At 51.8% G+C, this 20,681-nt stretch overlaps 6 protein-coding genes across 6 annotated transcripts; 3 read left to right on the forward strand and 3 right to left on the reverse strand.

Moving 5' to 3' along the window:
- Positions 1-624: 624 nt before the first annotated feature.
- On the reverse strand, positions 625-1,314 carry CTHT_0066090 (uncharacterized protein; the record flags this gene model as incomplete). The annotated part of the gene is made up of 1 exon (XM_006696844.1): positions 625-1,314. One exon carries the CDS (start codon positions 1,312-1,314, stop codon positions 625-627), a length of 690 nt encoding a protein of 229 aa, XP_006696907.1.
- Positions 1,315-4,173: 2,859 nt separating this feature from the next.
- On the forward strand, positions 4,174-5,310 carry CTHT_0066100 (uncharacterized protein; the record flags this gene model as incomplete). Its single annotated transcript, XM_006696845.1, has 2 exons — positions 4,174-4,319; positions 4,539-5,310. The coding sequence occupies 2 exons, from the start codon at positions 4,174-4,176 to the stop codon at positions 5,308-5,310; spliced, it is 918 nt and encodes a 305-aa protein (XP_006696908.1).
- Positions 5,311-8,046: 2,736 nt separating this feature from the next.
- CTHT_0066110 (cyanate hydratase-like protein) lies at positions 8,047-8,867 on the reverse strand (the record flags this gene model as incomplete). The annotated part of the gene is made up of 3 exons (XM_006696846.1): positions 8,047-8,068; positions 8,333-8,772; positions 8,829-8,867. The coding sequence occupies 3 exons, from the start codon at positions 8,865-8,867 to the stop codon at positions 8,047-8,049; spliced, it is 501 nt and encodes a 166-aa protein (XP_006696909.1).
- Positions 8,868-9,560: 693 nt separating this feature from the next.
- Positions 9,561-10,942, reverse strand: CTHT_0066120 (uncharacterized protein; the record flags this gene model as incomplete). Its single annotated transcript, XM_006696847.1, has 3 exons — positions 9,561-10,524; positions 10,586-10,770; positions 10,853-10,942. 3 exons carry the CDS (start codon positions 10,940-10,942, stop codon positions 9,561-9,563), a joined length of 1,239 nt encoding a protein of 412 aa, XP_006696910.1.
- Positions 10,943-12,013: 1,071 nt separating this feature from the next.
- CTHT_0066130 (uncharacterized protein) lies at positions 12,014-12,998 on the forward strand (the record flags this gene model as incomplete). The annotated part of the gene is made up of 2 exons (XM_006696848.1): positions 12,014-12,054; positions 12,110-12,998. 2 exons carry the CDS (start codon positions 12,014-12,016, stop codon positions 12,996-12,998), a joined length of 930 nt encoding a protein of 309 aa, XP_006696911.1.
- A 547-nt stretch (positions 12,999-13,545) lies between these two features.
- On the forward strand, positions 13,546-20,571 carry CTHT_0066140 (uncharacterized protein; the record flags this gene model as incomplete). Its single annotated transcript, XM_006696849.1, has 2 exons — positions 13,546-13,615; positions 13,847-20,571. 2 exons carry the CDS (start codon positions 13,546-13,548, stop codon positions 20,569-20,571), a joined length of 6,795 nt encoding a protein of 2,264 aa, XP_006696912.1.
- Between the last annotated feature and the right edge of the window lie 110 nt (positions 20,572-20,681).

The following is a 20,681-nucleotide window of genomic DNA, read 5'->3' on the forward strand; positions in this document are numbered from 1 at the left end:
TATACTTCTAACCTGCCCATGATTAATGCAGTTAGTACGTTAAGGCAAGACAGATAACTTCACAACACCTGAAAACAAAGACATGATGTAGGACTGGGATGATCCAATTTGGCCGACTCAGCTTACTGCGCTGGAGACCCCGACAGAATTCACCACGGATGTATATGCACTACAGGATATCCCTTGTTTGATTGTTAGCGCGGTTCTTGGTGACAAAACTCAACTGTCATACCTGGTTGCAGAGTTAGCGCGAGTCAAATGTTTCAACAGCATCTGATCCAAGAAGCGAAAGCTTAACCAGATACATATAATGATACGCTTAGCAGGTCTCTAGAGTTCCAAGCCACATAAAGTTACAAAGTTCATGAGGACTTCAGACTCCTACTCCCTAAGTCAAAGCCAAAAAATGGTAATATGTGATATGCGATGCAGTCTCTTCATGTTACTTTCAAGCAGCAAATGAATATGAGTTGCAGTAATGATGGCTGCTTAAGTGCTGGTACCAGCTTCTACATACAATGAGACACTGAACAATCATACCCGGACTGTCTGCAGCAGCAGAGAAGATCTGGCCACCCTTTGCATTTATCGAGCTGTAGCCATAATCTTTCATGACTACATCCCTCATTTGTGGAATATTTCCTTCACATACTCCCAGGCCTCAGCGATCTTCTCGGCAGCCTCCTTGGCGAGCTCAACAGTCTTGTTCCACACGACCTTAATGAATTCCAAAGCATCATGTACGAACTGAGAAATCTTCTGAATTGCGTCGCTCAGCCAATTGGTGAGGCTGTCCATCAGGTCATTGAACCAGTTACCTGCTTGCTCCTGGATTGGTTCCGGCAAAGTGTCGATCATGGATTCAGCCTTGGCGAAGGCTGAGAGAATCCACTCCTTGGAGTTTTCCACCAGCTTATCTCTTTTCTCCCTCAACTTCGTCCTCCAGGCAGACTTGTCGGTCTTCCCGGCCTTGGCCTGTTCAGCATCCTGCCGGATCTCTTGGATTGAATCCTCGTGCTTTTGGACAACGTCACTGGAGGCCTGCTCGAAAAACCCCTTCAGGTCAGGCTTTCCGTTCGTAATAACCTCCAACTGAGACCTCATGACCTCCGGGTCCTTTGGGTTGGGTGCATTGGGCTGGTCATCATCGCCACCCACTGCCGACTTAATGAGGGTAGAGCCACCGGACCGGCCGAAAGATTCGACCGACCCCATCAATATCGTGGAGGGCGTCTTGGCTTGGATGACCATGCTGTACCGGGCAAAATCCTTGTCGGTCTCACAACTCTTCCAAAGAGCTGTTGTTTGCCACATGTCCAGCTTCCACTGGGGGATGCTGGGGAGGGCTTTTTTCGGCACCCATTTTCCTGCAAGCTCTGAATTAGAAGAATCTGGTGGTTGGAGTCTCATGAGTCTTACGTTGTGAGGGTGATGAAAATGAAGTTTTCGAATGTGAAGGCACGTGGAGTAGGCGTGTATCGACGTTGGAAGTTGCTTGTCAAACAAACTCATATGCTAAGGGGGATTGTTAGGACTTTTATGTTCACAGGCTGGCTCACTATCTTCCGGATTTCCCGCTTCGTCTTGCCAGTCTCCTCCGTGACTCTACAGGCCCTTGGTCTAGCCACCTCATCCAAATGCGTTGGGATCAGTTATTGGAAAACAGGTCACTCAATGGACCCATAGATCCAGTTCAAAAGGCAGCTGGAACAGGGGTCTAGATAAGGGTAAAACTAACCACAGGGCCTACATCCCTGGGAAATGGATCTTGCTCCGGTTTTAGAGACGAGGTAAATCTTGTGGCTGAAAAACATGGATCTAAATGAGGAAGAAAACAGTCAGACTCCGCAGTTCTTCATGATCATGGCCTATCTGCGCTCTCCACGGTGCAGGAAGTTGACGTCGACGGGGTCGAACAGCACAGAGGTGGGGATCAGGTCCCAAAGAAAGGCGTTTGCGACCTGGCATCGATACATATGTGACAAGTCGGTCACCGAAAGCGGGCAAGTGGGTGATAAACTGACACCTGAGGATACTAGAACGCAGGTTCAAGTCCTCGACAGCAGTTTCGGTGCGTGGCTTTGGGGGGGGGCTTCGTATTGGGTATGCTACGGGAGACATGTACACAAGCAAATACAGTGCTTGATCAAGAAGAAGCACAGGAAAACGGTACGCCTACGAATCCGTACTTAGAAGCCCTCTGATCAGCTGGCGAGCAAAGTCTTTGAGCAGCTTTTCTACTATTGGTAAGTTTACAAGGTTGCCATATGCTGCCCAGTAAAGTGAAGTCTCAGTGGAAGCACAGAACGGGTCTTTAGATGGATCAGTACTTGCTCACCAGCGGAGTCGAAGAAGTGCTGTGAGCAGCCGATTTTCACATTTTCGCTCATTCCGGCCATTGACAAGATGAACTGAATTGCCAAAGAGCTGACAACTGATAGTTATTAATGGGTTGCAGGAAGCAGAACAACAACAACCACGAGACAAGCGAATTTAGGCTGCTGGCTGCCAGGAGTATGATGGTATCACCACTGCTGTTGGAAACAAGAATCTGAATCGTCTATGTTGGGCCACTTTGACAGCTGAAAATGGTAAATTGGAGCATGAGGCGGCTATGTATTGTCTGTGTCTGGTAAGATCAGCCAGTATAAAGACGGGTGGTGCGGCGGGGGGCGGCTCGCTGGGGATAGGGAGTATTGTGAAGTCCACCCCCATACTGGAACATGGGGGCAATTCGCTTCTAACCGATTCCAGTAAAACGACCCCTTTTTGTACCTATGCCGAAGATTTTGAGGGGAGATACTTGCCCCCATCTACCTCGCAACACCATCACAGCCCAACGTTTTAACATGACTTTTAGGCTGGGATTTCAACTCGGATTCTACAACTTCAAGCCATCAGCAACACAGAGCACATATTACAATACAAGTGCTGTGAACTTGTCGCGAGCGATTTGGCATGTATCCCTGAAAGTTTTAAGCTCAAAACGGACTTGGGGCAGGCGTAAGAATTGTTTGCAGATATGCAGGGAAAAGGGAAGTTCGTTTTACTGGGTTTGGTTTTTACAAGTATGAACTTAAGGAGGGCAGAAACAACGACACAGTTGTAAACTCGAGTTCGGTTATCCTCAGTGTATTGGTCCTCGAGAACGGTGACGCCCTTTGTAACAGCTACCCGTGCCACGCCACCACCACGTCACCAGCGACAGAGATCTAGGTGTTGACCACATGCCGAACTACGTGACATTGACCTTGACCGCAACCGGCCCGCTAAGTTCCGGGATCAATGGGCAGGCCGAGACTCACCCCACATCACCTCGGCCCGTTTTAATGGCGATCCGATTGTGGGTCGCCAGTGGCTGCTGGCTTTGGGAACCCCCACCTGAGCATGGCTCAATTTTGTGGACATGCTACACAGCAGTTGCATCTTAAGTGTACTAGATACTTACAATAGGGAAAATATACACCAACATATGAAGCCTTCCATGTGTACTCTGTACGCTCCGATTTAACCCATCTTTTGTTACTTGTTATCTAGATTCTGGACGGTTCCACACCCATCCAGGAGGTGGACCAGAAAAGATCTACAAAGTGGCTTCCAAGAGAGACTGTCGAGAGACGAGTCAGTGACTATCATGATGCGTGACTGAGAGGGTGGTAAGCTGTCAGGCTGGCAGTGACACTATCACTGGCCCACTGGAGCACATGCCGAAAGCCATGGGCCGTGTCACACAGACACACTCCGATTGGAAGCTATACGAAATATCTGGACTTCCAATCTTACATGGAGAAAGTGCGTGTTTATGCGGACCAACCAAGACGGAGTTTACAGCGTGGAAATCTATAATACCATCATACCTTACTACTAAAGCGAGCTTGGTTTACTTGTCCAGGACTTGTCAAACTTCAAGGGTCGCAGGTTATTGAAACAATGGCTATGAATGCTGGGCCCTTTCCAGCTTGCTACTAGCCCATTCAAGACATCCAACAGCTTCCAGCAGTTTAGCAATACAGGCCACACAGGATGACGGCCATGGTGGTTCTTTATTCTTTAATTGATTAAAAGAAGCATGATAATTGGCCAGATCTTGGCGGAATGGTGTTTGCGGATGTTGGAATGAGCATCATTGTGTCTTTGGCAGTTGAATACACTATCGTTGGCGTTGTGAAATCCATGTCAGCAAAGCAAATCCCTGTCCATATTTCACCTGTCCACTTCGTAAAGAAGACAGAAAACCAGCCTAACAAAAATCACTCTCCGCCGGCTGAGCCTATCCGGTTTCTGATGATAATCCTCTGCCAGCTGCTGGATCCTCATAAGTTAAATAGTTCAGCTCCCATTTCATCAGCTCCTTCATGAAACTCCCACTTCGAAATCAGGCCAACTAGACCACAATCTGAGCGCAAAATCTAAGTACCCACAGCTCTTCATTCTCTTCTTTGATTATCACAGATAACTATACCAACATGTAGGTCGCCATAAGTTTGGTTTCTCAGTCCATGGATATTTTCGGCCTTTTAACTAATCACTTAATTTAGGACCTTGCAGGCCCCCAACAATGCCTCGCAGCCATGGAAGGATAGAATCGAGAACCTTAAGTGTGATGTTATCGAGAAGCAGGGACAACATCTGGGCCAGTTTTTCAAGCCTGTGCAAGATTACAAAACCGAGGACTCTACGCAACAGGGCTCTTTCACAGAGGAATTGTCCACAGTTGAATCAGGTTCTCGCGTTTTGGTGGCTGTTGTGAATTCCTCCAAGTCAGATTCCCTGCATGAAATCATTGACATCATCAAGGAATCAGCTGGCGATGATAACGAGGAGATCTACAAGTTGGTGAAGGAGATGGAACCGATTGCCAATCAACTCATCCAAGAGTTCCAAGATAAGCTTAATCTCCATGAAACAATCACAACTCTTCTGAAAGAACGCAAGGATATGGGCAGTTATCCTGATCGTGAGGCTCTTGTGGCCTGGAAGAAAAAGGTTACCGACTCGAAGAGCGAGCTATGTCAAACTGCCGCGGACATTATCGACCTTGCCTTTAAAGACGTCACCACCATCATTGAAAATGCGGACGAGAGTGTCCAAGATCGCCTGGCGAGCATTTGGCTTGCATTTACCGATGAATTTCGAACAATCTGGGGCGAACAGACTGCTGAAGTGATTGCCGACATCGAAACCAGTTTCAAGGCAAAGCACAAGGAGCCTATCTCCCGCATTCTTTTGCCACTTATGACCGCTATTGCTAGCCTATTTTGTGTGATGTGGAAGTTCAATGGGCTTTTCTTCAGCATCTGGAAGCGTTGAACTCATGATGTTTCTACGACACTGAGGAAAGACGAGCGTGATGTTGGATGTAACTCTGGAGATGAACTGTTTGGATACTAGCACATTGACATTCTGACTTGAGTAAGTATATACTAACGAGTATTGTCACGACAGGGGGGTATCAAGATATCGTGAAGTCGGGCCTAAGCTAAGCGACCAACATACTGGTGCTCAAATGACTTTCACAATAACTTTCGAGTAGTCCTCATCCCATAATGAAGACAACTAACGAGCGGCTTTGTGCCCCTTGTAGAGGCACTATGACCCCTCTGTTGCAAACCCAAGATCATGGGGTTTCCAATATATAGAGAGCTCACCCTATAGTCAATCAAAGTTGTTCTTCACAGGGACGATTATTGGGAAAGGGGCATACTATCCCGACAATCTTATTCAGTCTTAGAATACCCCTAACTTACCCGATTACGTAAGCCATAATGAGTTCCGGAAATGGTGCCATGCCTGTGATGTCTCACCAGTTCCAATTGATAGAATCACGACTACTACACCAGGAGAAACTGGTGAGTAGAAGCAAGATCACTTCAACTTCGCTGAGGGTCGCTGTAATTGCCAAGCTCTAGTCAACCTCACGACTTTGATATACAATTGACAAGGCTTCTACGACCATTGATCAGAATGCCGCAGACTGTCCTCGACAGGAAGTTGGTAGCAGTGTTTTCTGCACTGGCGTCATTGCCAACATTTCCTATCGCAATAATTAACATTTTCTTGTATCACCCATGGCAAACATGCTATGTGTGTTAAACATTGTTTGGAGGAATACCAAAGCTCGTCAATGAAGTCTCACTTCAAGCAGGTAAGTCCACTTGTTGCAACTCCAGCATCACATGTTGATGTCGTCATGAAGAAGATATATGGCCGGTAAGGCGAATCCAATATGACTCAAGCGGTTTCACAGCCGATGGTTGTCATGCTAATAAGACTGCAGACCATCTTTTTGGCTCATAGGAGTTCACCCACACACTTAAGAGACTGAAGGAGATTGGACCAAACTTGATCCAGAAACAAGAGGAGATACGCGGAGAGTCGATTGCGGAGTTTCTCCGAAGTAGAACCAAGTACCCTTATTTGAGCCCGGATTTTGAGGCAACTCTGAAAGACATCAGTCAACAGCTAGACTTCCTGTTGATTCTTGAAAAAAAAAGGAGCTCCTCCAAGATGGAGTCGCGATAGCAGCAGAGGATATTGATCGCGTCAAGAACCCTAGCTTGGCAAAAGACTTGGCTGACGGGACTTTAAAAGTTGGAATCAATATTGTGCATCTTTTGAAGGTACAGAAGATGGTATTGTGAAAATGATGAAGGTGTGAGAGTTGTCTTCGGGGAGGAGGAATCAACTCAAGTTACTGAGAAACCGTTTCCAGTCGGGGACCATGGAGGACAAGCGGAGGATGTGTTTAGTTTTTTGGTAATGAAGAGAAGTGCATTTGGAGTGAAGAAAGATAATGCACCAAGTTGGAGAGGTTTTCCTGCGTATTACCTGCATTGACCCAAGCACGGAACTTCCAGGAAAGAGTAACAATGGTCAACCTTAAGGAGATAAAAGTTGATTGGGCAGTAGTTATGTGGTCTTAGGTCTATTAACACTTGAGCTCTGACCATATCATAGGACTTAGGCAATATCATAAACGTAAGGATATGTTAACCGACATCTTTTACTTTTACTATACCTGGAACCATCCCCCGCTAGGGCATACCAAAGAAGCAACCAGCGAGTAAATATCGTGTCTTAACTCCATGTCCTCCTACCAACCCTTCTATTCCTAACCCTTCCCTTCGTCACCACCGCAAATATTCCCCAGCTAAGTACAGGTGACCTATGGCATTACCACTCGAGCCCTTCTCCAAGATCTATTCTCCCCAAGCAATCCCATTCCCAAGAGGGAGGAAGACACCGCGAACTTTCCCCTCTTGCGTGACGTGGAACAGGCCGAGGGCTCCAGGTTGGCCAAGAAGTGGGGTGGTAAAGTGTTGCTTGTCATTAAGGTTGGTATGTATATTATTCACAAAGTCTGGTTGGAAATGTGTCATGGGATGAGAGTTAAGAGAGAAAGAGGAAGGACAATACTAACGATCTAGGGAGTTGTGATGTAATCAATCACAACCCACATCCTTCAGAAAAAAGCTGTTGCCTTTGTCAATTACGAGGCAAAATCTTACTCTTGTGACCCTTAGGATTGTTTTCTCCCAAGGACAAGGAGTCGAGCGGCAAGGGAGACAGGTTTGGAGGGTTTCTAGGCTTCGACAATAAACAAGTTGAGCGCTGCAGCAGATCATTAACAACTGTGATTACCAACTTCTTTGATTGGAAGATGATTGGAAGAGTGACCATTGAATGGATATGGAAATGGTGGGCTGTGACAGTGATTGTGGGCTGCGGCGATGTTGTGGCGTTGAAGTTCAGTATTATTCCCTCTGAATGCCTTCATACTTGATTTGACCTGCGGCCCCCTTGTCTGGAGCACAACACTTGCATCACTGCCGCACACGCCATCCACTTGGAACAAAGTGCACAAACAATCGTTTGTGGGTTCGGGATGGAAGAATTAGGCTCGGATCAGATGCTTTTCAGCTGAAATGACCCAGATACGGAGACATGTTCTGTCAATTGGTCCATACTCGAAAGTACGCAAAATCTGGGCAAGATTCTTTCTTGCTTTCCTTCCCTCACACACTAACGTGTCTAACCACAAACCGACTAGAACCTCGTGAAGGGGAGCCTAGTATTGTCAGCTTTGTCCTCAAGCTCACCACAATATCATCAGAAAATAAAACACGAAAGTAAGGGCAAAAGTTGGGGCTGAACGCTGTCCAAAGACAAGACACCCGGTCAAGTCTCATGCACAGAAAAGGCGGCCCAAACCAATCCAGACAATGAGATAAAGAATGACGGGGCAATCTGTAGACGGCTCAAAACGTTTTTTGAAGAAAAGAAAGAAGGAGACTATAAGAAACCATAATGAGACTGGGAGAGGTAGACTTACCACTTCCCCTTAAGGGTAATGACTACCCAACTCTGGCCCTGGTCATCCACCTCCTTCTCAACCTTCGAATTGAAGCAAATTGCGCTCATGATGCCATCTCCAAACTTCTCATTAATCACCGCCTTGAACGCATACCCATAGTTCTGCACAATCTCGTACAGTCTGTAGATGAGAGGCTCGACGGGGGGCATGGGGCCAGCGCGACCACGGTCAGGGAAGCCCAGCACGGCATCCCTGAATGCATCAACAGGCACGCCGAGCAGCTCCGAGAGGGCCTGCGCGTCCTCGGGGGATGCAGATGCTTGCCCGTAGAAAATGGCTGCTACGGCCACCTCACTACGGCCCAGGCGCTGCGCAATCTGCTCAAAGGTCAGGCCCTTAGCGGTCTTGGCCTCGAAGAGCACGGTTGAGTAGGAAGGCAGGCGGGCTGCCAGGGAGGACTGAGGGGTTTGGTTAGTTGGTTGTGATTTGTTAAGTAAATTGCTGTGAGGCTCACGTCGATAGAGGCAAGGCGTTGGGGCTGTTCTGTCGCCATTTTGTGTTTTCCACCAGTGTTCTGGTTCAAGGGCCGTGACTACAAACTGATGCGGTTTATTTGACAGTGGAATTAAGGATTATTGTCCCCCAGAAAGTGGGCAGAAGTGAGTGAGTTGAGGTATCGTATCGAAAATTATTAACCATACACAACGTGTTGAAACTTCTCACTTCAGCACTGACAGAACACTTTATACCACAAACTGCTCCGACTTCCCCTCCCTCCTAGCCCTGCTCTCGAAAGAGCCTTGCTGCCGGACGTCATGGAAGCTTGCAGCGTGGGTGCAAGCGAACCCCACTCAAACGGGTAGATGGTGTGCTCCCCGCAGGAGAAAAACCGGACGAGACTCGGCATCGTAGCCCCGGACAGCGGGGTCAACATGGAGTATATGTAGACCAAGCCGGACGACCCTATCAAAACTCGGAAGTCATCTTTGTATGTGTCATGGTAACTCGGCACGCTTAAGGATCAATGCCAATTGTTTTTTTTTTTTCGATTGCGTTGGGAGACGACTTACGGTCTCCACTCAACAGGGTGAAGAGTGCATTACCTTGTCGCCCCGTCTGATTTCCGAGTCCGGCTGTGTTGCCAACCACCTCTCCACCTTCGTTGGGAGCTCGGCCAAAGCAGCCAGAGACATATATCATGGCTCAAAAACTGTTATGCACAAACCCAGCGACGCCAGTCATCTCCCTAAAAGATCCCGACGTCCGTCCAATCCTGACGAGCAGCTGCCTCCAGATCGTCTACATTCAGCATGTCAATTCCCTCGCGAATGAGCACCTCCCAGATATTATTCCGCACATGGACCGGCCATGACGGTAGCTTCCAGTACCGCGCCTTTAAGCCCCTCTTGTGTGCCTCGCGGATGTGCCGTCGAATACTGCGCATCTGCGATTCGTTCGGCGTACCCCTCCACAGCACCATGCCAATCGCCTTCCAGAAGGAGACGCTAGCATAGTACGAGTTGGACAAATCGTACTTGGAGTTCTCCAGCTGGTCCAGAGGCGCATCAAAGAAGGCGTCCCGGTAAGTCGCGTTCTGGACGATCTGCGAAAAGGGCGTGTTGCCCGTGCCGACCACCGTGACGGGCCCTTCGACGAATCGCCCGTTGGTGTAGTAGCTCAGCCAGCCTCTCTCGCGGAGCGGTGCCAGCTGCTTCATTACTAAGGGCCAGGTCTCAGCGCCATCACTCTTCAGGTCAATCAGGAGGACGAGGGTCTGACTCGGGTCGGTGTCGAAGACGCCATTGTAGCTGCCATTGTAGTAGGCCGTATGGGGATTTTGCCGGGTCAGGATCTCCACAAGAGGATTGACGTAGAGAGACTGAAAGGTGCGATCGGGCTGCAGAGATGCCTCATCGTGACCGACTAACAGGTCGCCGTTACGCAGCCACAGGTCGACCTCGACACCGGTGCAGCCGGCGTACAGTGCCGAGAATAGGGGCACTTTGCGCCAGTAGTCGTTGTGCGAGTGGCACCGGACCGGCTGTACATCGCGCAGGAAATCGGTAGGGTACCAGGCGAGCTTTTCGGTCCCGGTGCCGGCCTTGCCCCATTTTTCGAAGGGGTCAACACCGCTTCTCTTCCGGAAGTAGCCTTGGCGAGATGTATCCAATAGGAAGAGCGTAATATAGCCCCAAATGGCCGATGTGATTCTAAGTAAATAGTTGTGAGTAAAACGACTCGATACCCAGAATACGCAAAAGCTTTACATACATGGCTGCTAGTATCCAACATGACGACCAGCGCCGGTCTACAACTGCTTTCTTGAAAGATTCCGACGTAGGTGAAGATTTCGTGTCTTTTTCTGTTGCATTGGCGTGTAGCGGCAAAGGGCTTGAGCCGGCTGGGGACTCAGAGTCGCCTACGAGACTTAGACGAGCCGTTCGCTCCCGGAAAGCCTAAGGGAATTACTTATGAGACTCCTGAATGATCGCTATGGATAGTCATTGGCCTTCACGGGGATCTTGAATGTCTACTCACCCTCAAGGAGGGCTGGCCGTTTTCGGCCGGCGCGCGCCGGGCCGAAGTAGCCACGGCCTGGTCTTCGGCCATCCGATCCATTGACGGCATGACGGCGAAAGACAAGATAGGGTAGAGCTTCGGGGGTCAGAAAAATGCGACAGTTCGGAAGCTCAACTGCTCATATCCGGACGCGACGCAAAAAATGAAAACCCAGGAGAAAATGTCGTGCTGTCCATGATATGCTGCGATGCGGCTGCTATATAGGGGATGTTGTTGCTCTCAACAACCGGAACAGAGGCGCGGCCGCAAGCGCCAGGAGACGCAGGAGACGAAGCAGGGGAAGAGCACGTGGACCCTCCTGAGTGCCCGACAGCTGACAAAAGACTGACAGGACCAGGATCGGCAGTGCCAGCATCCATGCAATGGACCAGAAAAAGCAGCGGCGAGATAGTTGTTGGGGATTTCCAAGCTTCGTGAGTGTTTCTCGTCCAGAAAGTTTACAGTATGGATACGGAGCTGTGCCTTGGATGACTGGAACCGGCATGCTGCTGTTGCCGGATTTTACTGTAGACGGCAGATGTGCCAGATGCTGTTCCGAATTTGCATCTTTGGGTGAGGAACGTGCTTGAATTCAGTGTCTTCTGTTATTCTTGACAGTCCAGGACACGCAAAACCAGGCTGATTGCAGCGAGTCCTGGAGTCTGAAAATGCCCCGAGACAAGCGATCGATGTCACCGCCCAAGACCTGTCGTCGCACTCCCTGTCGCCGTTGGCTTGCCTGCTCGGAAAGCGTCTGGAAGCCCTGGAAAAGCGGTGGAATCACTGGCCTGCACAGACCACTCCGCGTTTCTGGTGATTTTCTGTTCTTGGTGTACGCCCCACACTGACTGCAGGCACTGAGGAACGAGGCGAGGGGACCGTTGCATCAGCGGCCAGGGGTCTATCCCCACACTTCGCTTTCTGCCGACTGGCTGTTCCACTGTAACCCTGACCGTCATCTGATCTGTGCACCATGCTTATCTTATCGCAATCCTGGAGCAGTGGGGAAATTTTTCCAGCTTCGACCGCGAACAGCGACGACCTTTCGAGTACTGTGAAAGCATCAGGGCGCAGGCCGTCTTTCAGTCCGACACGATAACAAGTTTCGGTCAAGGGAATTAGGAGCTGAATTTGCCCAAAATGCCGCACAAACATACAAGGAGACACAAGGACGAGTCGGTGTATGTCCTCCCCACCAATCCCTCTGCTTCCTTGCCGATGCTGACCTGGCCGCAGCTACGACCTCCCACCTGATCAGATTGCGTTGCCGCTTCCACCGACCAGTTTTTCCAAGAAGACAGCTGCGAAAAAGAAGCCGGATGAGGTGCAGAAGAAGGCTGTCAAAAAGAGAAAACGCGAGAACGAGTTCGACGATGCTCCTCGCGCCTTCAAGCGCTTGATGGCGCTCAAGGAGGGAAAGCTCCCTCCCAAGTCTGTCGAAGACACTGGCGAAGCGCCAGGAAAGAAAAAAAAGAAGTCCGAGGAGGAAGAAACAAGACCAAATCTTTCCGAGGAATTGAAGATCCGGCCCGGCGAGCGCTTATCGGAATTTGCCCAGCGAGTTGACGCTGCCCTCCCCCTCGGCGGACTGGTTAAGAAGACAGTTAAAAATGGCAAAGATCCGCTGGGTCTGAAGGTTCGTCAGACAAAGAAGGAGCGCAAGATTCAGAACATGATCAAGGAATGGCGCGAGATCGATCGCAAGGTGAAGGAGCGTCTCGAGGAAGAGCGCGAGCTGCAGGAAGAGAAGGATCTAGAAACCGAGATGACCTACGGCGTGTCACTGAAAATGGAGCTCGAGGGGACGGGGAAGAAGAAGAAAAAGAAGGGAAAGGGCAAGAAGTTCCTCGGCGAGGTCGGTGACCCGGACGAGGATCCGTGGGAGGAGATCAAGAGGCGGCGCGGTGAGAGCAAGCCTGGGCTTAATGATGTGGCCACGGCGCCTCCAGAGCTCAAGAAGCCTAAGAAGAATCTACTGGTTCGTGGAGCGACGGTTGCTGTGCAGGACATCCCAAAGGCTGCGGGCAGTCTGAGGCAGAGGGAGGAGCTGCAGAGCATCCGGCAGCAGATTGTCGAGCAATACAGGAAGATGATGGCCGAACGGAGGCCTGCTGTTGGGACGTGAATATGGAAACACTAATGGAAACTTTACTCAGCTTTTATGTTTGCGGAATCCTACGTTCTCTAATTGTCTCTCTGCCTTCTACAGTGAATGACTAGACGTTTGTGATGATTTTACATCCTCTGTTTATCGGGAACCCGGTTCCTGTATAAATACCTACCATATCTCAGTTATCTTGGGCAAGTTGCCAGGGTGCATTTTCAGGCTGTCTACAACATCAAAGCCTCAAATGTCGATGCACTTGCCGTGCAGATCCCTCAGCCCCCGAAGCCCGCCTTAATCTTACGTCATTTGTTACACGCGTTGCATACCATTCAGTAACTTACGTAACGTAGGTTACGCCTTTTTTTGTTGTACCCCCACGGTGGACCTGACCTTCTGCCCCACCAAAAAAACTCCCACGCTTTCGTGCATCCGCGTCATTCTTCGCATCGCCACCATTCCGCATCCTGCATCGAAAACCGCAGTCGCCAGAGTTCAACTCCCGCTTGAGTCCATTGTCGCTAAAATTTTTTGCACCATCGAGAATGAGACAACCCGCATAGCCATCATGAGCGGACTGGGTCTCGAGGTCCTTTTAGAGGGCCTCATTCCAGAGATAGCCTATTCGGGCGAGAAAGGTATGTCTGCGGCGACTTTCATTTGACAGACTTTCAAGACTTTGATATACGGGAAATGTTGCTACGGCGATTTAATGAGATATTTCATCGCTGGAATGATTTTTTGATGATTTTCTAGATGAAAGGCAGTTCAGGAGTTGCTCATGAAGTCAATCTATCATGAACGCCTCCTTCGGCAACCAAAAAGGGCATGGAAGAAACTGTGAAATGAGAACTAACCTGTGTGAACAGGCGTGTCGATAACCGAGTTGCTGAAAATCGTTCGCAAGTACCATTTGAGCCTCAATGGCCAAGATGTAGAGAGCTTGGCATCAATTGACGATGCCGACCTCGAAAAGTCGCTGACCGAGGCTGAGATGGCATCGGCTCGCTGGGCGTGGGACTGGTTACGTTCCCGTCCTCAGATTCTCATCAATGGCGACCGCCGCTATAACAAGCTCGAGCTGGACGAGGTTCTCGCTCTCCCTGAAGCTGATAAAGTCGGCCCAGCACTTGCCGGAGCATCGTCGATGAGTGCGCCCGAAAAGGGGCAGAAAGGCAAGAAGGGCTCGAAAAGCAAGGACTTGACCCTCACGGTTCGGCCGAGGATTCACCCATCTGAGGAGCTCGTCTGGCAAACATTAACTCGTCATGGAGTCGACTACAAGCGAGTTCCTGCGCTGGAATGGGCCTGTCTTCAGGGCATTGCTTCAGCCAGGGCCGAAGGTATCCTTCAAAGCGACCTCCGAAAGCTCGTGAATCAAGACAAGCGATCTCTCCCCAAGCGCACAGATTCTCTCGCTAGGAAGGGCTACATCGCCAAGCGAACTGTTGTCGTTCAGAAGATGAAGACTAGTCGATTGTGGCTGATTGATTTTGCCCCTCCCCTGGTCGAAGCAGATGCAGCTGGTCTGGATCTGTCGCCTGAGACTCTCAGCAAGGACCTGGAACCTGTTCAGTGGCATTCCCGTTGGACTGGTAACAACATCGACATGGATGCTCTGGGTCGGACCGCGGTCGGCGTGGTGAAGGCGTTCAACGTGATGCGGTACTCCGATCTCAGGTCCAAGATGGGTGTGGTTGGCAAGCGATGGCAGATGAAGACACTGGCCAAGACTTGCCAACGACTGGTTGACATGGGAATGCTGAAGTACACGGCTGCCTCCTTTCCGGGCTCGCGCAAGGTGTTCAAGGACTGTCTTAAATTTATCAGAGAGCCCACCTCGGAGGAGTGGGAGAAGTTTCTGGCTACTGGCAAAAAGACTTCGCAGTATTCGGACCCGACCAGGCATAGAGAGCCCAAGCCGAATGCACTCGCGCTTTACAAGAAAGCAGACGACAACGATGAGCAGAAGGGCGGAGATGATAAGTCCAAGTTGAAGCGTATTTTCAGCGGCTGGACGCCGGAGAAGCCGCTTCCGCAGACCGTCTTTGAGGTCATCAAGAGTGCCGGGCCCGAGGGCGCCTCCAACCCCCAAGTCAGCGTCGCGACTGTCGGCTATCAACATCGACGTTACCTGTCCAGCTACCTCACCAAGGTCGCTGAGACCCAGCAGCCGCCACACCTCAAGAAGTTCCAGGTGGTTAGCAAACTTGTGCGCCACGGCAAGACTTCTGCATACATGTTTTCGGCGGCGGTCAACAATCCTGAACATCAACCTGAAAAGGAAGCCACTCAGACAGAGAGCTCGAACCCCGCCGATCGGTATGGTTTTGGCGCCGTGAGGCCGAAGCTGTTTGCTCCAGAGGAAGAGGCAACTCTTTCCAACTTTTCGCGTCTTGCGCGTAAATCGCGACCGTACGCGAAGCGCAAAACCCTACCTCCTACTCCCAAAGTGGGAGACGTCGTTGCAGAACCTGCACCTGAAACAGCCAGGCAGGCTGATGTTGAGATGCAGGAGCTGCCTGCGAGCCAGAAATCAACAGAAGAGAAGCTTGAGGAGCAGCTGGCAGAGACACCGACCAGTGAACCTGCTCCTCTGGAAGCTATGGAAGTTGAGCCTACTGCTGTCGAGACTGCTGAAAAGCCAGTCGACACTCAAAAGCACCAGGCGAGAGAACCGGAAGCTGGGCAAGAACCGGGGGAAGAACAGCAAGAGCCTTCTCAAGACGCAGCCAAAGAGGAAGTCCAACAACAGGAGACATCTGACGAGGCGCTTCCCTCTGGATTTACTCCAATCAACAAAGTGCCGCCAAAGAAGCGGGAGGAGATTGCTTTGAATGTTCAATACAACGACAAATGGGGCAGGCTGCGGCTTTCCTTTGCTGAGAAGAATCTTGTCTGGCTTCGGTCGGGAAGAGGCCTCAAGAAGCCCCTCATCATTCGGATCGATGACACCCTACTCGACTCGGAGATTCAAGATGTACCAGACAGCAATGACCGCAGTCTTGTTTTGAAAGTTCAGGTCGACAAAGATGAAGCTCCCTGGACGTGTGTATTCATCCTCGACAATGAACCCGACAGCCAGCAGAATGCCATGGAAATTCAAGAAGTGATCGCCAAGATCAAAGCCGGGGAGGAAGTTGATCCTGGCGCTGATGAAGAGGCAGCTCTCGAAGAGACCGACTTTGCGCAAGATGCCACCGCCGAAGCCACACCCGCAGAATCGGGATCACGTCCTCGAGGCAGACCAGCTGGTCGCGGTCGTGGAGGAGCCCGTAGCAAGGGTAAGAAGCCTCGCAGGCCGCCGCTTCCTCCCGGCGTCAAACCTTTCGTGTGCCCAACCTGCGGCGGCGCCTGGAAGAACGACATTGGTTTGAAATACCACTTGGAGAAGGCCCAGGTACCCTGCAATCCCAACTTCGACCCAAACGCAGTCATTCGCAGACGACGCAGGCAGTCGCCTGTGCCACCGCCGCCTGAGTCTGTTCAGTCTGATGCTGGGGAGGAGACAGCAGACGTGACTACGGAAAATGCAACACGCCCGCGACGGGCTAAAGCTGCTGGCAGGGAGAGGAAAGAGGAGAAAAAGAAGCACCGGCCGAGGCCTAATGTTCGAGCTGCGATGCGGTCTACGAGGGATGTTGTGAACGGGTTCCGAGGCGTTGGGGCAGCAGATCCGGAGCCTGAGGAGGAAATGGAGATTGATTGGGAGGCTGAGAAGGCACGGGTTGTATCAAGATACCGCGCTTTTCAGGAGGCCAAACCAGTTGAGCAGCTTGAGCCTCAATTTGGTGTACCTGCAGCAGCTGAGCAGGGCTTCCTGGTTGCGAAACATTCCACGCTCTCAGCGCTGCCAGCGTGTCCTTCTACTACGTCATCTTTCTCCGAGTCAATGACATATCCACGGAGTATTGCTGCTGCGCAGAACGGGACTACGAAGCTTCCGGAGCAAGCACAAGCACATATTGTCTCTGCTTCACTTCCGACAGCACCCTCAACCCCCCCAGATACCTTGGACCATTCAGCCACAGCTCAAGGACTTGCCCCAGTGGAGATCGCCCGAGCCCCGTCCGACAATACGCAGCAGAGCCCAATCGACCGAGGCATAGCTGCTTCTGTATCGAGTGTTTCGCAATCCTATCCTGAACCGCCTTCCTACTCAACCGCCGAAGAAACTGCTCAGTTCACAGCAGCACAAACCGAGGCAGCAACCAACAAGCCCGAAGAAACCAGCCGCATCAAGCCATTCATCCCCTCAAGCTACGACCGCCTGGCGACTGACGCAAAGAAGAGAACAGCCCAGGCGTTCGACATCATCAACTACCTCCTCGACAACAACTGCGGCGTCTTCCCCGGCGAAAAGGCTCTCTACTACGCGGTCACTAAGGTCTTCCTGCAAGAGTTCCGGGGCCAGGTGCCGCCCAGCTGGAAAAATTTCTTAAGCGCTGTTCGAGCAATCGAGTCACGCAAGCTGGCCACAGTTCATACCCATATGCTGCGTACCGAGCGAGGCAAATTGCAGACCTGCACACTGCTCATCCGCAGCGGCGTCGATCCCAACGGTGTGGTCCCGGCTATCATGAAGCAGAAAATGCGTGAGGCTTATCCGAGCATTTTTATCCCTCCTGCCTTCTCGCCAACCCAAGAGGAGTTGGCACTTCTTCAAGAGCTCGACAAGAAACCCATGCCACAGCCGATTGAAACCAAGCCGAACGCCAATGGGCAAAAGTTCCGCAGCCGGCGTAAGTATGACGAGGTCGAGGTGTTCAATGCGCCTTACTACACGCAGAATGCCGAGACGATGGAGGTCAAGCGGGATCCCCTCTGGTTCCGGGAGGATAGCGAGTTCCCCTATGCGGGTAGGGGCCCAGGCAGGCCAAGGAAGCGGCCGGTTGAAGAGGGCGCGGAGACGTCGCCACAGAAGAAGGTCAATGTCTCGGCGCAGGAGAGTTTTGGCATTCCTTCAGCACCGGCGTCACAGAGCGCTTCATGTGAGATCCCTGTTGATCCTACTATTTTGACCCTCAGCGCTGGTTCAACGTCGTCTGTCCAGGGGGAACGTGAAACGCCTGCGCAGAACGGTGTTCAGCAGGGCCAAAATGGCTCTTTCAGCGGCAACGGGACTGGGCCAACCTCTCTCGTTGACGCGATCAGGGTGTATAGTCTGCTACCTGCGCGAATGGGAGGGCGTCGGAAGACCAATTCTACACCTGAGACATTGACTAAAGTCCCTCGCGAGGTGGGAAGGATCAGGAATCCGGGACTTGCGAGCCTGCCTGGCGATTTCTGGACATCTATCGGCAGCGCTAGGGCTTGGGACATTCCGGTCGTCAAGTTCTTGGAACCTAATACGGGCCTTTTTGATGGCGCCGAGACCGATGATGAGGATGAAGCTGTGGAGGATTTGGATGTTACGATGGAGAATGCTGATGCCACACCCGAGGGGGCTAAGAAGCCCAAAGAGTTTACGTTTGTTGAGCCATCGATCCTACACGGTTACCAGGGCGCATGGCCATCTCTCGAAGCAGACTTCTTCGAACAGCACGACGCCAGCTTCACCATCGAATGCTGGATGCCAGATCGACAGCAGCTTCTGGCTGAGAATGTACCGACGAGCGCGGCCGAAATGGCAGAAAAGCAAAAGGCCGCCAGGATCCGGCCGCAAGACTGGGTGGACAGGAAGTACGCCAAGTTCTGCTCCCTCGTCAACCAAGTCGCAGCCTGGGAACAGTCCCCCGAGGGAGAAGCCATCCTATCGGGGCTGGCCATTGTGCCGGGCACCACCTTCATCAACGTCTCCCCTCACCCATCCCGCTACAACATGCGCCCTGTCGACCTCAAGTGGTCAGATGACACTCAATTCGACCTCGAGACCGTTCCGTACGATGATCTGGAAGAGGACGACTATCTCGATGTGAACTACGTGGATTTCCCACCAGGTAAAGGGACAGGCCGACTCCTAGGCGACGTGCCACACAAGCGTCGCAAGATACAACAACAGCAGCACGCACCCAAGGAGTCGACTTCTACGCAGCCGCGCCGTGCTATGGGCCGACCGCCTAAGCTCAAGCTGCAGGCGATCAAGACGATGCGGGAGCTCACGGCGTACCCCCGGACACCAGACGACTTTCTGCGGCATCCTGGCGAAGAAGAGGAAGATCTTAACTGGGCGAGCGAGAACGTCCGGCTGGCGGCGTTCATCGTGGTTACCACGCTGCTGGGCGGTGTTGATCGGGTTGTGGACTGGGGCTTAATGCTGAGGCTGATGCCAGATCAGACGATTAGCCAACTTCGGCACTACTGGTGCAGTCTGAAGAAGGATCGCATGTCGACGATTGTGAGCCTGACGGAGAAGTTTCGGGTTGCGTTCCTTAGGGCGTACGAAAATGGCGAGCTCCCACCGCTGGATTACAATAACGTGCTCGCGTACGACTGGAAGGGCCTTATCAAGTGGACCACACAGCTCGACGGCATAGAAAGACGCGAGCTACCCGCTTCCCGTGAGGAACTCGACAAGCACTTCCGCGTGGCTAAGTTCGAGCACGGCAACCGCGAGTGGCGTGAAGCCTTCTTCCATCCTCAGCGCTCCATCTTCAACAAGTTTCAGGACGCAACTTCTGAGGCGCTGGCACTCCCCGTCGACGACGATGTACGCGACTGCGACCGCGGCCGCTACACAGGCTTAAGCACCGACATGATTGTCGCGATGGCCTGGACACGTTCACTCTGCGTGACCCCTGTCGAGGCCTATTCCGCTGAGATGGTCCTCCACCGGCGCAACAGCCTCTTCCCGCAGTACAGTAAGACAGAGATCACCGAGCTAATCATGAAGGGTGTCGACGCCCTCCAACGTGACGGCGTCATCTCCAAGTCGTCCTCGAAATGGTCCAACGGCCGACGCTGGCGTTTCAACACCCGCGTGCTGGACACACTCGAGAAGCACGCCCAGCAAGAAAAGTTCGTCAAAGCAGCTCAGTTTAAGCGCGAGCTCGACGCCGCTTTCCGCGCTGGTGAAACGAAGCGCGTAACGTATATCACCAACGACGGGATGATTATGGCCCTGCTCAACATGCAAGCCCACGGACGCGTCCGCATCGAGACGACGGGTCAGCCTAAGGTGCCCATGGGCCATGAACCAGGCAACTACGAGACGCGCAAGTACACCAAGAAATACCTCCACTTCCGGCTCGACGTCGTGCCCACCGAGACCTACCTCTACGATTCCCCCACAAACCCTGACGAACCTGATGACTTGGCCGCTCTGCGAGCACGTATCCGCGCTACCCCGCCTCCGACCCAGGGCCCCAACGGGACTATACCGGTCTGGTGCGATGTGTTCAATAAGGTCGACGCCGAACGCTGGCTGAAGTACCTTAGTGCTGTGCTCATCACGTTGGCGTCACGAGGATCGATGGGGGCGCAGGAGCTGGTCAAGACATTGAAGCCGGTGATTATGTTGTTTGAAGCGGAGATGATTCTGGAGTGGTGTCAGCGCTTGGGGGTTGTAGGGAGCCAGATGGATGGGCTTGCCGCGGGGGTCAGGGAGTGGTGGTGGGTTGTTGTGGAGGCGCAGAGGGAGGGGTTGATGGGATAGGAGTGGGAGGGAATGCTTGAGAGTGAATAGGTAGGTAGGTAGTTGAGGGTGAAGTTTTGGTGTGTGAATTGGGATTTTAACGGATTGGACACCATGGGATGGGCGGTTTC

Source organism: Thermochaetoides thermophila (assembly GCF_000221225.1).
Source record: "Thermochaetoides thermophila DSM 1495 unplaced genomic scaffold scf7180000011822, whole genome shotgun sequence".
NCBI classification, from domain to species: Eukaryota; Fungi; Ascomycota; class Sordariomycetes; order Sordariales; family Chaetomiaceae; genus Thermochaetoides; species Thermochaetoides thermophila.